The sequence below is a fragment of the Saccopteryx leptura genome, chromosome 3, assembly GCF_036850995.1.
Source record: "Saccopteryx leptura isolate mSacLep1 chromosome 3, mSacLep1_pri_phased_curated, whole genome shotgun sequence".
NCBI classification, from domain to species: Eukaryota; Metazoa; Chordata; class Mammalia; order Chiroptera; family Emballonuridae; genus Saccopteryx; species Saccopteryx leptura.
In genome coordinates, this window is record NC_089505.1 from 259,939,750 (window position 1) to 259,958,026 (window position 18,277).

At 35.6% G+C, this 18,277-nt stretch overlaps 1 protein-coding gene across 7 annotated transcripts in view; it reads right to left on the minus strand.

The window, feature by feature from the left end:
• The window catches only part of VRK2 (VRK serine/threonine kinase 2), a 101,249-nt gene that overhangs the window by 26,364 nt on the left and 56,608 nt on the right, over positions 1-18,277 (minus strand). For all 7 annotated transcript variants that reach the window (XM_066378221.1, XM_066378219.1, XM_066378218.1 and 4 more), the window contains exons 8-9: positions 10,831-10,963; positions 1,494-1,614 (exon numbers count right to left, since the gene is read on the minus strand). In XM_066378221.1, the coding sequence (XP_066234318.1) occupies positions 1,494-1,614; positions 10,831-10,963 (254 nt within the window). The remainder of the gene's footprint in view (positions 1-1,493; positions 1,615-10,830; positions 10,964-18,277) is intronic.

The following is an 18,277-nucleotide window of genomic DNA, read 5'->3' on the forward strand; positions in this document are numbered from 1 at the left end:
ATCACCTAATTTTTGTGAGCAGTATATTTTAGCTTTACTGAGCTATAGGTTTTTACTAGTAATCAAATCAAAATAAAGATATTAATATATGTAAGGATTCCCAAAATGTAAATGTATGTTGTATTTATTAGCATTTTATTATTTTATATCATCCTGTATTATTATATTTGAATATTCATATATAGGCATATTTATATCTACAATGAATGCATCTATATATGCATACCAATAAAAGACTAAAATATTAGTAAGTTTTAATAAGAAAAAACATACATATAATCATTAGAATTAAAATGCTAACCTTTGAAATAAAGTATATTATTCAAATTCAATAAACTGAGGTGGAAAACTGCATACCAAAATTATTTATATATGCCCATTACTGTGCTTTGACTTGATCTATATATTGAAAAATGTCAGTTACATGGGGGTTAATATGGACACATCGATCACTGCAGTAAATAACTGATTAGATAGTTCTAATATTGACTTATATAAATGTGTTCATTTTGGGTGAGGGACTAGGATGATCAAGAGTCCAAGTGGAGAAATATTTCATATAATTCATAGTATGTCAGCATTTACAAATTTAATCCGTATTATTCCGCACCTGCAGGACAGCCTTTCTTTCTCTCTATTAAGAACGGATGCCACACTGAATTTGAAGATTGATTTCTATGAATCAGCTACCCCTTTTGTAAACTTCTGTTTTAACATGCCCTACTTAAAACATAGCTGCCTTTTCCAATTGTGATATTGTATCTGTGGATACCTACTCTTGAGTATATCTTGGTATATAATAAAAAAAAAGCTATTCTGTGCTACACGCAATTGACATTTTCCTAGGCCTCATCAGTGAGAAAATAGTAACACACTCTGTTCTCAGTCTGACCTCATTTTCATGCTAACAGATTCTAGCTGAGAAAAATCGAAAGTGAAATATTAAAAATGTTTATATAGCTGTAAGATTATCTTTAATATAAATACCTCATATAAAGATTTTGTTTTTTTTTTTTTTTCAGAAACAAAACATATCCCTTCAAGACACAGGATTAAGGAAGAGGTACACTGCTCTCACTTGATAACACAGGCCGCGTTTGTTTCATTTCACATTGCTGCTTTGCACGGTTCATACATGTCGCGCCAAGCGCTGACCACGTGCATGTACTTGCACAACGCTAATGTGGAAAGACTCTTCCTTGGAAATACCACCACCTAGAATCCAAGCTTTGGAAAACACCATGCGAAGGGACAACTATTTCACTTTAGATTTTGTATTACAACTCACGTACATGTGATTTCATAGGTGTTAGCTTCATAGATTTTATGTCTGTGAGCTTTTTGGTTTTTCTTTAAACAATATTTTTCAGATTGAAGAAATCTGCTTTGGTTATCATGACGACAGAAGGGCAGTCTTTCCTGGGACACTAGCTCCCTTTGATGGGCCCCTTCAGACCCGCTGCTGCACGGGATTTAGTAATGAAAACCTTTACTTTGTTTTCGCAGTCTGCACAGCCACGGGGTCCCTCAGGTTCCGCTCCCAGGGCAGCCTCCCACATAACCACCGCAGCAGGCAGTAGCCGAGGATTTCAAGGTCACTCCGTCTGGACAGGGCTGTAGGAGTAAGCATTACGGGAGAAAGATGAGGGGTACGCAAGTTTGGAGAAACAGAGAAATCACTGATTTAACTACTATTGATGAAATAGGAAAAAGCCAAATGGGCAACGTGTTTTGTTTGTTCAGCTGGAGTAAAACTTAAGCGCCTAGGCGTTTGGCTTCAGTCCACAGACAGGCAGTGACTTGTTGCTGTTGAAAGTAAGGGTCAGTTTCCTCACCTCCTCCAACTTCATCCTTCCTTAGTCTAGCCTGTCACATGAACTTGATCTCCATGGCCTCTGACATGATCCAGACAACCCATAACCTGGCACCAACACTTTCTCAAAGAGCCAAGCAGTAAAACAAAGAAATAAATGTCTGCAGCTAAATTGCTAACATATGTTCCAGGAAGTCCATGGGGTCTGCATTGGTCATGCAGAGACCCTTTGAGTGCAGACTAAACATTGATGGCCTTTTCTGTTCCACTCACACTAGGAGCATTTGACGTTGGAATCATATGACAAAACTGCCATCTAGTGTACAGTATTAAAAAACAGGTCTGTCTTCAGCTTTTTCAATTAATGAAAGTACAGGATAAAATATGTGTACTGTTTTGGGTACATAGTTCTAAAACTTTACAAATATTATTTTTAGCTCTAAGCAGCACTAAGATTCTGGTAAAAGATGCTGGATAGATGATATAAAATGGAGGCAATATTGTGATTGGAAGTGTGGGTAGGGTGCTGAGAAGCAGAATTTGAAGCCAAACAGAGGCTTTCAGCATTTACAAGATGGCTTTTCATATAAAATGCAGTAAAAAAAACCCACAAAACATTTTTAGGCCATTGCAAATATCATTTATATCAAACTACTAAATGCTGTAGACTAATTCCATATAATTTTATATTTTTAAAAAGCCTTATTTCAAAGATAGACAAGGAAATCTAAGAAACATGTCAAATATAACAAATATTACTGACATGATTAAAACATTTACAAAATCCCGTAAAATAAACTCATTTTTATAACCATTTCAAGTTGTCATAAAACAATAGGCTGGTACTTACATTCTACCACTACTTCAGTGCTAACCTGTGCAGGACACACAACCTCCCAAGTGCTGTTTCTGGCTGTTAAACTCGCTGTAAACAGGTATCTAAAGTATTATCTTTCATTAAATCAACTTCAAAAAAAATCACTCAGTAAACTTAGTTTTTAACTTATGAAGTTATATACTAAGAACAATGCTGCTAGCACATCACAACTACATTTGGCTACCATGCCTAAGTTATTATAAAGCAGAAGACAGGGCTAGCTCTTACACATACTCTGTCTTAACTGCTATTAGAGCACTGGCTTAGTCAAGGCCCTTCAGCACAGCAGAATGCTGCAATCCCACGGGTGCCGTTTACTTTCTGCACAAGCTTCAACAATGTCCTAATGCAAGTCCTGGCTCTCATATTCAAAATAAAAACTCTGTCTCTACCACACTGTTTTGTAGTGATTTCTTCAGTAATAAATCTCCCATTAATAATGGAATGGTTCCATTTGCACAGATGTGTTCACAAGTCCCTTTTGCATTATGGCAATTCCTGATCACCATCACTTAAAAAAAATCAGCCTCTAATTTTCGAAAAATTATATTCTGGCACCTGTTTAGATGACATAGGCTACACACAAGAGGCTCTCTGAGGAAAAACAATCAAGAATTAAAATGGAACAAACCTTCCCCGTCACCCTGCCCTCCCCAACTGAGGGATTAATTGATATGAAGCTGTAGTAATGACAAGTCATTTAGATTTCTGAAGCCAATCTTTCATGAACTGGTCTTCATTTGAAATAGCCCTTTGAGAATTAACTTTACTTCACTATTACAGTATGGTTTTACCTCATTAAAATACACTATCACATTGTTCAACTTCTTATTTTATTTTACTGCATATATATGTAAATAACTATAGTTAGCAAAGTGTTTTTACCACTGTTTCCATTAAGTTCTATAGAAATATATGTAATGTTTAAAAATCTCCTACAGGTGCTCTTTCTCATCATTAAAGAATAAAAGTATTGAAAATAATTCTAAGTACATAACCTCCTTAGAATTCCCTCCCAGAGAAACAAATTGCAAAGTCTGAGTGTTTTAGTGATGTTAAATGTTAAGATTCTACCAACAATTAGGTCTGCTTTCCATCTACTGTACACAGAAATGTAATTTTAATGCCTGCTAATTAAAATAAATATTCTAGATGACAATATGTAATACAACGAATTGATCATATATCTTTAATTAACTTAAAATATATCAAAATATAAATGCTATGACAAAATAATCTAGAAAATAAATATTTTGATATTTACCACATTATTCTTTGTATTACAAAAGAAAAAATGCTGAAAATAAAAAGAAAAAAGTAATTATAGTTGAAGAGGACTTATTAATCTCTAAGTATAAAATATATTTAATTTGAAAGTTGAAATATATTATGAATTCTTTTGTTTCTGTATAATTTATTGTAACCTAAGATTTTTCAGCAATATCTGATAATTAATATAATCAATAGTATATTTATACACAGACTTCCTATAAAATCAAACTATTACAGTATTACTGGAATGTAGCAAAATTTAGTTATTGTTTTTCTTCTATACTATTGTTAGTTTCCAAACATAATTTAGCAGTTAATTTTTATTTAACTTATTGATATGGAGCAATGTAAATGACTCTTGTTGTGGAAACCCTGAGGTATTCTCAATTGCTCAACATTTCTAAATTATAAAGCACTGCCAAGAGTAACAACAATGGGGAAAAAAACATAGGTGGGGATTTGAATTCTCTTTCATTAGAAAGTGGATTACAGAAACAGTTGACATTGAAATGCATAATTAAAATAAAAACAATTGATGTGATTTATGGAGCTGCTACTATGCCAGACACAGTATATTACATTATCTCACTTAATCATTCTAACAATATAAGGTTAAGTATTATTAATGCTGTTGATAAGAAACAGAGGCTCAGAGAGGCTCAATAACTTGCCCAGTATCACAGAGCAAAAATTGACAGAGCTCTGTATTGAAATCCGTTTTACAGAATCCAAAGCCCACAGTCAATGTAATAATTACTTTGCCTCCATCATTAATTTTAACACCATTCAAACAGCTCCCATACTATACATATACTACTTCTATAGTTATCGGATTATTTGAAGTAGGCATTTTAACAACAAAAGATATACTGATATACACAGTTCTTTTGGCAAGGAATAAACACACAGCAGGTCCTGAGGTCTAAGCTGTAGCAATTACAAAACTTCATGCGACTGTCCTTTCAAGACACACTATTTCTTTCAAAATACTTCATCCTGATTAAGAAGGGTGTCTAGTTAAAACATTAATTCATAAGGTGTTAAATGGTCCTTCCAAGCTGGTACAAGAACAGCAGAGTAGTTACCTTAGAGAACTGGTCCTTACTCTAAAAACAAACGGGAGTGAAATCATCTGGACCCAATTCATCAGATGGAATAAAAGAGGAATTGGGAGAAAAGGTGCAAGTGTTAATCCCAAAATGGATCTGATTATTTGCCCAAAGTGTTTTCTGTCTAGTTTTCTTTCTTATGTAGAGTAACATTATGAAATGTGAAGAAAAACAAGTTTGGCAGGAAATAATAAAGTAACTTGAAAACTTCTGACTCAAGTATACATAATTTACATGCTCAGAAATGACAATAAGAAAACAGAGCATATCTGAATAAGATGCTCATGTTGCCAAGTGAACAGTGACTATCTTCAAAATAAAATTTTTAAAAATTAAGTGAAAGGCAGGGAGGCAGAGACAGACTCCCGCATGCACCCCAACTGGGATCCATCCCAAAAGCTCCCCTCTACTGGGCGATGCTCTGTCTGTGGCTGTTGCTCTGTTGCATGGCAACCAAGCTATTTTAGCACCTGAGATGAGGTCATGGAGCCATCCTCAGCACCCAGGGCCAACTTGTTCAAATCATTTGAACCATGGCTATGGGAGGAGAAGAGAGAGAGGAAAAGAGAAAGATGAAAAGAGAGAGAGAGAGAGAGAGAGAGAGAGAGAAGGGGTAGGGGTGGAGAAGCAGCTGGTTGCTTCATCTGTGTGCCCTGGCCGGGAATTGAACCTGGGACTTCCACACACCAGGCCGACGCTCTACCACTGAGCCAACCAGCCAGGGCCTGCAAAACAAATTTAAACTTTATTTTTAATTTTCTAAATAGTAACCTATGTTATTCAGTATTTTGTAAATTCAGATTATAACAAGATGGAAAGCATTATGGTGGCCACAAATTTTTGCAATTTCAGAAAGGATATTAGAAAAAAAGCATGCAATGTGTGACACTAAAATAAATTATTAAACCTAGCTTATCCTTATTTTCTCTGTACCTTTTAAATTCTAAGCCTTAGTTATTTTTTCCAGTGTGTGGGGGGGAGTGGTGGGGATAGCGCAGAAAGACTCCTGCATGCGCCGACAAGGATCCACCCGGTATACCCACCAGGGGGCGATGCTCTGTCCTTCTGGGCCCCTGCTCCGCGGCAATCGGAGCCATTCTAGCACCTGAGGCAGAGGTCATGGAGCCATCCTCAGTGCCCGGGCCAACTTTGCTCCATTGGAGCCTTGGCTGTGGGAAGGGAAGAGAGAGACAGAGATAAAGGAAAGAGGGAAGGGTGGAGAAACAGATGGGCACTTCTCCTGTGTGCCCTGGCCAAGAATCGAACCTGGCACTTCCACATGCTGGGCCAACGCTCTACCACTGAGCCAACCAGCCAGGGCCTGATAAGTATTTTTAACCAAATAGTTCAAGACCTCTGTCATGACTTTAAAAGTCTTGTCTAAATGTCAAAATTGGGTTGTGCCATGCAGACGGTATAGTGTCTTCATCACCGTTTATTAATACATCAACCAACCACTATTTGTAGCGATCAAATTTACCTAAAAATAGAAATCAACAGTATTTTTTTCTGATTACTAACAGATCCAACAGATCGAACAGAGCATATCAATAACTTGATGGTTTCCCTTGACATTTTATAATTTAAAAATGGGTTCCTTTTTTGAATTATTGTTTAAGAAGATAAACATTGTGTAAACAATGTCACTTCCCCAAATTTGGTAACATAAAAATACATTTGCAGTTTATTTCACATGTATTTTGTAAACTGGAGTGCTAAATTAGAGGGAAATGAAATCATGCATGAAATAACACAAGACTTGGATTTCATACACGGTAGCAATTGGCAGAAGAAAAAAAAAGTACGTAGTATATCTTTCCTTGATACTGAATATATTACATAAATAAACAGAAATTTAAAATGCAATTTAGATATCATATTTTATAATCATCAATGATGTCAAATTAAAACAGGTATTATACACTCAATGCCCAGGTCTGAAGTACTATTTTAAAAAGCTCAATATGTTAAATGCAGTATATATCTCTAGAGAAATTAGGTATTGACTGCATGCCTCAGTGAGTAGAAAAATCTACAAAAATCCATATCACACATTGATCCAAATATTGCTTTTTTAAACATTACTAAGAATGTAACAAATTTTAAAATAGTATATTTGACACAGATATAATTCTTTTTAATTATCAGGCAATGAGCCCAAAATATGCCAATGTTTACACATGTTAGTTTTTATGAAGAATAAAAAATTAGTAACAGAAGAGAGAAGCTCAACACACATTACTCTAGTTTTACATTAAATAAAGCACTTCAGCCACTCAGAAAATACCTTTAGGTCATACAAGAGAACTGAATTTGAAAGGGCAACTGCGATTTAAAAAAAGAAACAAACATACAGATATATAGATGTATGATAGTTCCAGAAACAGTTATTTATCCATTCATCTGTCAATCTATCCACCCATCTCTACATATCTCTTTGGTTTGTAATAATACACGCCACCCTGCTTTTACTTAAAGTTGAACTAGAGAATTCTTAAGCGAAAGTGCTGAATGGCACCTCATACAACAAGATCCTTTGTTATAAAAAGCTAACTAATCCACAGAAAAATAAGAGTTAGCTCTGTTTTATGAATAACCACTATAAAAAGTGCAGAAACCAAGATAGTCTAACCAGGTTAACAGTCTCTGTTAAATGACTAATTCCTAAATCAGTTTCACATTGAAGCCTGACAATCTCCCTGGGCCTGACCACACAGAGATATCTGACACGTGACAAGTGCTTTGACAACTAGAGGTTCCACTTCCTGATAATAATTGTTCTGATTTTTATATTTTCCTTTGTATAATCTTTCAAAGTATTTATTTGATCAGATATTTGGACTAGTATAGAAAAGATTTTTCTGAGGTTAAACTACATAGTGACTATACTGAAAGTCAACACATAAATATTTAAGATTCTGACTTTCTGCATTAACCTCCAGGATTTATGGCCCTATTTTTTTCTGGTTCCTAGATATGGCTAAATGATTATTTCACTTCTAATAAAACCCTAAAATGAAATGTTTTATTTTGGAAAATTAAATGCAAAATATTAGGAATGAATTCAAACATTTGAGGCTATCAAACTCTTCACTTTATATACCAGACTAAAATTGCATATAAAACTTTAGCAAATACATATTTATGTATGTAGCTATGTAAATGTGTGTGTACATATGTGTGTGTGTGTATATATATATATGTATATCAATATGTAGATATAGATATGCTTAGATGTTTAGTGTAAATTCTATTTTAAAAGCATAAAGGGCCCTGGCCGATTGGCTCAGTGGAGAGCATGGGCCTGGCATCTGGAAGTTCCGGGTTCGTTCCCGGCCAGGGCACACAGGAGAAGCACTCATCTGCTTCTCCACTCTTCCCCCTCTACTTTCTCTCTCTCTCTTCCCCTCCACAGCTAAGGCTCCACTGGAGCAAAGTTGGCTCAGGTGCTGAGAATGGCTCCATGACCTCCGCTTCAGGCACTAGAATGGCTCCGGTTACAATGGAGCAACACCTCAGATAGGCAGAGCATCACCCCCTAGTGGGCATGCCAGGTGGATACTGGTCAGGCACATGCAGAGTCTGTCTCTCTGCTTCCCTGCTTCTCACTTCAGGGGAAAAAAAAGGCATAAAGGGAACTTTTTATAGAAATCCTATGAAACCTATAAAAATGAATATTCACTCCAGCATATCTTTTTGGCAAATACCAAAATTATATAATACAGACACCTCTCTGAATAGTCCTCCCAGGGATATATTTATATCATTATTCTCAGTTCAATATTCTCCCTCAAAGACCTACCATGGTGAATCTACCCAACTCAACACATGTATTATTATTTAGGGACGAGAAACTTAAATGCACTATAGCATAAAAATCTGTTCAAATATTTTATGAAGACAGCACAATAAAAACACTGCCCTAAATATGGAATAACTGTAGAAAAGTTTCAGAATTAGTGCAGTCCAAACATTGACCAGATCAACATGTAGCAACTCCTCTTCCCATTCAACAATCACAATTGACTATTAGCTGTTTTAATAGTCAAAACCATGGTGTGAGATACCAGTTGAAATAAGTGGACCAACCATAAGTTAATATCATTATTACCATAACCAGACCAATGCTTAAGAATCTATATGGCGAATTTCCAGTTATACTACTATCAAAACAGTACCCCAAGTATTAAAAATTCTCTTATACTAATAAATCTGGCAAAAGCGAAGAACAAAATTTGAGAGTAAAATAAATTTAAATTAAAAAAGAACCCACTATCAATGAGCATTTGATTCTTACATTTCTTAATTGAATTAAAGCCATATTTCCTTTATATCTTCAAATGTTCCTTGATTCATTAGTAATGTAAATGGTGAAAAAATACACATTACTTAATTTCTGAGTAATCATTACTTTTCTAACTAAACTCTCCTTGAAAAGTAATATAGTGATTTCTTTAACTCTAATGCAAAGTATGAAAACTAATTCCCATTTCAGAAAATTTAATCTATGACTCTTCCTGAAAGGAAGAAAGTATACAACTGATACACTTGTCTCACTTTTTCACTGGCCTACCTCAAACTAGGGTGGGTTTTAACGGCTCTGGAAAATGATCAAGGCCCTTCACAATACATGGTCAGTGGTCTTTTTAATAGAAAAGGCAATAATACACAGTTGTTTGCACCAACTAAAACTCGTTAGAATGTTTCAGTTTAGGGTAACAGTTCAACAGCCATTAACAAGTGCAAATGTCAAACTGCCTCTTAGTGAAAGTGTGGTTCTTTCAAAACTGTTTAAAATAATTTGTATGGTTTAGCATATTTGAAAATACTTTTATAAACAAAGTTTAAAGAATATAATTTTGAAAGCCAAACTTTTTCAATAATCACCCTTTCTTTACTAGCATAACATTAGAATTGACTTTTTGTCTTGCTGACAGAGCAACTAAGAAAGTACAGTTGCATTGACCATATTGATTGTGAACAAAGCAACCATCAGTGGGACTCTGCACCATATATTTTCAATATTGACCTCCTACTACCTTTTCCATGGCTTTCTGGGTCGGCTATTGGATTTGGACTGCAGTGTAATAAACAGCTAAGGTTTAATTAATGGTAAATGAATACAAGACATAGGTTATGACTTTAACTAATTAGGGAATTGTTGAATTAAGTCTGCCTTGGAATGCAAGGCAGTACAATCAATATCCAATAAAAGGACTATGTATGTAATTTACCTGCAAATGTGTTTCCAATACCATCAAAGTGAGTTTAAATAAGTAAGATATATGAAAGGTGACTAGGAGAGATTTCCACAAATTAACACTTTATAGTTTCAGAAAAGATTTTCTTATTGTTGAGAGGTGGTATCTTCCAAAGCTCCATAAGAACGTAATGAAAAACAGGAATAATTCCTCACATGTGCAGCTTTACCAAATCTGTGATATTCACTATAGCATAAAAATTCAGTTGCTGACCTTCACGTTTAACCTACACAAACTAGTAATTTCCTGCCCAAAATGAGCATCAGCTTTTACTTTCTTGACACCCTTTTGTTTTTTTTTTCTCACTTGTCATAGTCTGTATCTCCTCCCTGGTAAAGACAAATAATTCATTGCATACAGGAATTCACTATTTTTGATAAAAATCTCACCAGTGGTCTCACCCCTCAAAGTGACTATAAAAAGGTCATTTCATGGAGTTTTATTACTCTATAATTATTCTTGTGAAATAAAAATAAGAAAAAGAAAAAAGAAACTTACCTACTCCCTTGTGTGCATCCAAGCTGGTAAACTCCATTGTCCCATTATGGCCTTTTCTTGGATTTTCCTGATACTGTTTGTGGTTCCCATTGGGACAATATCTGTAGGCAAGTCCATAATCTGCAAGATAAACCTGGAAGACATGCACAGATAAATGATAATGCTTTTGTCCTCTGAAAATATAACCTTTACAATTAAGTCTTAAGAAACTGTTAGGTTAAGAACAGCCTTAGATCTACATTTTATTCAACCAAATGGTGCCTTAGGATAAAATACATACAACTGGGGATTGTAACAGTTAACTTTCCAACTAAATCCTTACTTTATCCTAGGCATATCTTATTTCTGAGTTGACTTAGATTTTTAGTCTTTTTATTTTGCTCCCAAATTCCCTTCCCTACAGGTAGGCATCTAGACATCATTAACCACAACATGTTGTTTTATTTGTATTCATACAACTTGTAAGGCTCTGCCTTTCTTGTAACTCCATCCCTGAAACATAAAACTATTTCAAGCAGGGAGGGGGAAATGAGAGAAAACAATCTAAAAATATAAAATTTAATGTTATAGAAGTCTCCATTAATGAGAAGTCTAAAATAATGCACATACTGCAAGAGGTAATGACTCTTAAAGAAAAAAAAAAACAAACAAACACCAGCATGTTGTCTATATTAAGAATGGAACATCAGTGCAGTACTTTGGTCTTTCAGACCGATCCATAGCATCACTATTATCTTTGTAAGTCAGTCAGAATTGCAAGCAGGGTTTCCAAACAAATAAATTGTTAAAAGTCAGAAGGCAATTCAAGTGAATTTTTCTCAGATTACTTTCGAAAGAGAAAGAGGAGGAAGTAGTTCTACAGATAAATAGGTGAAACTGTTATGACTTGGTAACATAAAAATGTTACCAAGCTCCCCTGAAAAAGACAGTGCTTTCAATTTTTAAAATGTGTAGTTTTACACATATTTCTTTAAATTCTAGGGATGGAGGTAATATTCCATGAGGTAGCTATAAGACAACAGAGTGTTGTAAAAACAACCTGCATTTCAAAATATAGTATCTATTAAAAATTTTAGTATTTAAATTTTAGCTTAAGTTTTTTGTTTGAGGATAGACTAAGTAGGAGGTATTTTGAACTTCAAAACATAAACAGCACAGAGTTTTCTTCAGTTGTTGGGGAACATAAATTGCTAAAGTGTCTGAAAACATGGTATTTCAGTTTTGTGTGTCTTGCTCACAGATGCTGTTTTTCAACTTCCCTAAGTAACTAGACTTCAGGATCAGATGTAAACTGATTGCCTGCTTTCACTCTTTATAATGCATTTTTATCTTTATTTCAAGAACTAAATTAATAGACTTCACTTTACAAAGTAAATATCCTGAAAATTTACATATTCATAATTTTTCAAACAGAAACATACATATATTAAATATACTACAGCAGTTTACAAAAAAAGAAAAAAAGCTATCAAGAAGCTTTTCATGTAATCATTAGCCAAAAAGACCTAAACAACATGGAGTACCTAAAATATATCACAGCATGCTAAGAGCTTTGCATTCATTGACCCAGGCCATATAAGATTTGTCTATTTTATGTATTAAAAAACAGCTCTCAGTTTTACCTTTTCTATTATCTTTTTAGTCTTTCTTTCCTTTATTTTCCCCCTGAAATTTATCATTTCCTTCCTTTTACTAACTTTGTGTTTAGTTTGTCCTTCTTTTCCTATGTCCTTTATTTGTGAAGTTAGGTTGTTTTGAGATCTTCCCTTTTTCTTAATGTAGGAGTTTATTGCTATAAATTTCCCTCTTAGAACTGCTTTTGCTGCATTACATAAATTTTAGCATGCTGTGTTTTCATTTCCATTTGAAAGTAGGTATTTTTTTATTTCCCTTTTCTATTTTTACCTACTGGTTGTTCAGGAGAATGTTATTTAATTAATCTCCACATATCTGTGAATATTATCATTTTCTTCTTGTAATTGATTTCAAGTTTCAAACCACTGTGGTTAGAAAAGATTCTTGGTGTGATTTCAATCCTCTTAAATGTACTGAGACTTGTCTTGTGGCCTAACACAATCTATTCTAAGGGTTAGAATACATGTACACTTGAGAAGAATGTGTATTCTATTATAGTTGGATGGAATGTATTCTATGTCTGTCAATTCCATCTAGTTTAATATCTAGTTTAAATCCAATGATTCCCCACAGACTTTCTGTCTCAATAATCTAGCAGTTGTTGAAAGTGGTATGAAACACCTGACAATTAAGATATTCCTGTATATTTCTAACTTCATATCTGTTAATATGCACTTTGTATTTTGGTGCTCCTATTTTGTGCATAACTGGTGGTTTTAATAGAGCTTTGGGTAGAAGTAAAATAATCATAGAAGGCTATTGCACAAAATAGTAAAAACAGCTATCTATCTCCACCCCACTATATAAAACTTTATTTTTAGTTTAGATTTTTAATCTACTAGTATTGCCTATGATTTAAAATATTTATATTCTTATAGATTCAATGAGAATTAAATTTTTTAAAATTCTCATTTAAGTTTTACTACTGGTATCTTTTAATATTTTTAAATTCTAGATTGTGAAGAGTAAAGAAATTTAGAAGCGACTGCATTTGGTGGGTATTTGAAGTAAGAGAAAGTAAAGCCAATAATTTGTACAAAATAATCAGAACGTAGACAAATTATTTTATCTCAAATTAGGCCAAAGTGAGAGTTTCTACTAAGATAACTTAATAGAAATACATCGTCTATAACTGTGTTAGAATAATTCAAAATAAGAAAAAAAGAGGCTGGGAAATGTCAAAAAAGATAAGGAAGGAAAGAAAGGAAGTAACATTTGTTGAGGTTCTTCTAATTATGTGGTAATCACTAAGCAAAATACCTTTCACAAATTATTTCTTTAAAATCAACCACCCAGCCATCTAGATATGAGGAAGCTGAGCATACCAGTAGTTAAATAACTTGCCCAATCACATAGCTGGTAAAGAATAGAAGCAGGATTCAAATCCATGCCAATGTAACTTCAAAGTCCACTGGCTTTTTATTTTTATACAATATACAATTTGCGATTGACCATTCCTGAAATTTTATTGAAATAAAATATAGGTTTAAGCAGAACTCAATCTATAGTAGAGTTTGCAGTCTAGGTTCTGGTTTTTTTTTTTTTTTTTTTTTTTTTCTGAAGCTGGAAACGGGGAGAGACAGTCAGACAGACTCCCGCATGCGCCCGACCGGGATCCACCCGGCTCGCCCACCAGGGGGCGATGCTCTGCCCCTCCGGGGCGTCGCTCTGCCGTGACCAGAGCCACTCTAGCGCCTGGGGCAGAGGCCAAGGAGCCATCCCCAGCGCCCGGGCCATCTTTGCTCCAATGGAGCCTCAGCTGTGGGAGGGGAAGAGAGAGACAGAGAGGAAGGAGGGGGTGGGGGTGGAGAAGCAAATGGGCGCTTCTCCTATGTGCCCTGGCCGGGAATCGAACCTGGGTCCCCCGCACGCCAGGCCGACGCTCTACCGCTGAGCCAACCGGCCAGGGCAGGTTCTGTTTTTTTTTATGCCCTTGAGCTTTGAATAATTTTATATTTTTCTAGGATTGTAAAAAAAAAAAAAAAAGAGTAAGGATATGTAACTGAGACTCACCCATATGTGGCCCACAGAGCCCATAGAAGCCTAACATATTTACAGTCTGGCTCCGTATAGAAAAAGTTTGCCAACATAAGAAAAACTTAGTTTCAGTTAACTTTTCTTTTTACATTATCCCTGTGAAGTAAAAAATAACTAGTTAATATTTTTTACTTTAAGTATAAATACATATAATATCCCTAGTTTTAGAAGCTTATAGTAGGAAACTTAAGATCACCAATCAGGTAGAGGACAACTATTTGCATTATAATAAGACTAGACATAGAAAAATTTAAAATCTAGCTCCCTAGTGCGTTTTAAATGATTTTCTTTTTATGCAACTTTTCTGAATTTAGTAACTGCTTCTTTTCTCCATGAGTAAAAGGATAGTCCTTTCTGCTTCCATCTCCATAAAACTTCCTATTATACTGCAATGCCTCTCATATTTCTACCTGGTACTCATATTTCTCACCATTCTTTGATATGCACTTTATGTTTTTTTAATTACATTATGAGGTAGGTAAGGATGATATGTCATTACCCACAATTAATAGATGAAAAATAATGTGATATACCCAAATAATAGAAGTCACTCAACACTTACCAAGTCCAGCTTCTACAAAGGGTTTTGTTTTAGTGAATTTCTTAGCACCCCCCAAAACACCTAATCTGAACTAATGCTTTCCACGGAGTTTTGATTTTAACATCTTAATACTGAAAGCAGTGTGGCATCTACTGAGGTGGCATCTCCTAAGGAAGAACAGGCCTCTCCCCTGGGAAGGGTGCGATCAGCGGAAAACCTCCAGCGGCAGGGTAGCAGGACCCGCCAGAGCCAAGGCCACACTTTTTCTGGGCAGCTCCTGCCAAACAATGATCATGGTGGGGATACAGTGTGGCCATTCTACCCAGTCAGAGATCCTTCTGGTGAACACTTTTGTTCTGCTGCTACCTGGTGCTTCTGTCAGAACTGTATCATAGTCTGAGCTCTCCCTGCTTAATCTCCCCTTTCCTTCATGGGTGTCATATCAAATCTCAGTCTGAGAGCATCCCTTGTCCAATCCTGCTTCTTCTCTTTGCTCTCTCATAGGTAACATACCATATTCCCCCATGTATAAGACTCACCTTTTTACGAAAAATATAGGGTCTAAAAACTGGGTGTCTTATACAGTGGTTATGGCACTTCAATGCCATAGATGGAACTGAGGACGAGGTAATATATGAAGACAGTAATTCGTGGACATTAGACACAGATGAGGACAAGCAAATGGATGGGAGTTTTGACAGTGATGAGGAGTTGTATGAATTTTATGATGAATAAAACTTAGTTTAATAACTTTATGTAATACATTTTTTTCAAATTTTGGGTCCCCAAATTGAGGTGTGTCTTATACAGGGGGAAATGTGGTACTTCTGTCCCCACAATAGAGCCTTCTGCAGTCCTACTCCTGTCTCAGTGTCAGCTTCTCTGAGAACTGGATTTGACATAGATGGTCTGTAAATCAAAACCTTGATTAAAAGCACTAAATGAAGATGAAAACAATGTTGTCTTTGATGACCATGGAAAATACAATTTTCCTATACTAAACAAGCCTGTTTCAGAAACCAACCTCCTGCTTTACCTAGCTAGATTTGTACCCATGTGTGCCAAACCTTAGTTAAAACTTTACTTCTCATCTTCTTTGCTTCCTAATGTATGTAGTAGGCTCTTACACTGCTTTATTCTTCCAGATGGATGGGTGAAACTAACAAAGAACACCTGTGATAACTCCTCTTGGCAGTGAAGTGCATGCGAAGGGCCATTGCCTTCTGTTCGGCACCACAGTGTTCTTTACTTCCTACCATACCTGCTGGATTCACCACTTACACCTGAACCCTATTCTGGGATGTAGATCCCTTTAACCATAAAGTGACTAATTGGGTATTCATTTTCGTCCACATGGATTACCATCTTAAAATGCAGTTATTCTGCTTTTCTTTTCTTTATGCTATGGCCCCACTTTTAAAAATTGTAAACTCCTAGTGGACAAGAGGTCAGGATAAATACTGTATAACATTTTTGTATCCATGACAGCACCCAATCTAAGGCCTTCTGCATAGCAGGTTTAAATAAATTTTTACTGATCTGACTTGATGGTAATGACTGTACAAATCAACATAAATTCTCTTCAGTAGACAACTGAGTGCCAAGAATGATAAACTATTGACAACTGTACATTAAAAAAAATGCATGCATTTTTTTTTAAATATAATTGACCCTAGAACAACACAGGCTTGAACTGTACAGGTCCACTTATATGCAGATTTTTGTCAATAAATTCTGTAAATGTATTTTCTCTTCCTTATGATTTTCTTAATAATATATTCTTTTCTCTGGCTTACTTTATTGTAAAAATATAGTATTTAATACATGTAACATAGAAAATATGTTAATTGACTGTAATCAGTAAGGCTTCCAGTCAACAGTGGGCTATTGTTTTGAAGTCAAAAGTCATAAGCAGATTTTCCACTGCACAGCAGCCGGGTGGGGTGGGTATCAGTGCCCTCATGCTGTTTAAGGGTCAATTGTACTTGCTAGGTGAAAGCATTATGTGCTTTACAGAAGTCAAATCATGAAACCTTCATGACCTAAGTAGAAGTTATTTTAAGGTAGCTTGAGGATGAAAAGGTAGGATGAGTAAGGTTAGGTGCTCTGCGCAAAACATATTTATAATAACTGGCAAAGTTGAGATTTGAACTTAGATTATTCTGATCAAAAGGCTGAGTATTTTCTACATGTCCCACATACAGGAAGGGGAGATGACATAATCACATCTACAAGTCAGGAGGCAACATGTACTCTGACAGAAGTGTATTAGATTTATATTTAATAGGATTTTACAGCAAGGAGAAGGTGTTTCTGATTGGGGTCGTAGAGAAAAAAAAGAGTTGGGCCTTGAAAAACATCTAATACTTCTACAAATGGCAACAGGGAAGAAGAAACAACACAAGAAGGAAAACCAGGGCATGAGTCTGTGTGTGCTGTGAGTGAAGAGGTTACTGCACACAACACAAGCTGGAAAAACTGGTTCGCATCAGTTTACAGAAAGCTTTGAAAACCACACTAAGAATTTGGTGCATGATTTCTGCATGCAAACAGAAGTTCCTGGAAAGATTTTGCAAGGAATGGTATTACCATCACTGGCAGCGTCATAATGAGGAAATGGAAGCATGGAGTCCATCTAGGAGAATATAACGACAGTGCAGGCAAGAGGCAAAGGGAGGTTAGACTAGGGCAGTGGTAAACAAAGGAAAGGAGTCAAACAAGAGAGCAACACGTAATTGGATAAGAGGGTGAAGAGAGAGTCAAAGATAACTCTGAAAACAGTGGCTGGTTGGGTGAGGATTCAATGAGTAGGTAAAAACAATGGAGGAAAAGGAGATTTAGAAAGAAACTGAGTTACTCATTTTTAGTACCAAGAGCAAAATAGTCAATTGGTGGCAAACACCTTAATCCAGCCTATTCCTGGTTCTCTCCATTATGCAGAACCAAGGGACAGATTCATTATTGACGGAAAAACTAAAAGACCTCCTTCCCATCAGAGTCAAGCCACAGGAATAATAAATTCCGAGCAGCCAAACTGGCTCAAGTGGAAGAATTTTTCAACATTTGATACGACGGATAGGAAAATGCCAGCTGGAGAATGGGTGCATGAGATTATGGAACCACAAGACGCTAATGTGAACAAACAGCACTGCCCATCAGGACGTTACCACTTCACCTCCACTTCACAAACGCACATTAGAGAAGAAATGTATGTACAGTCCCAAGAATGTGATT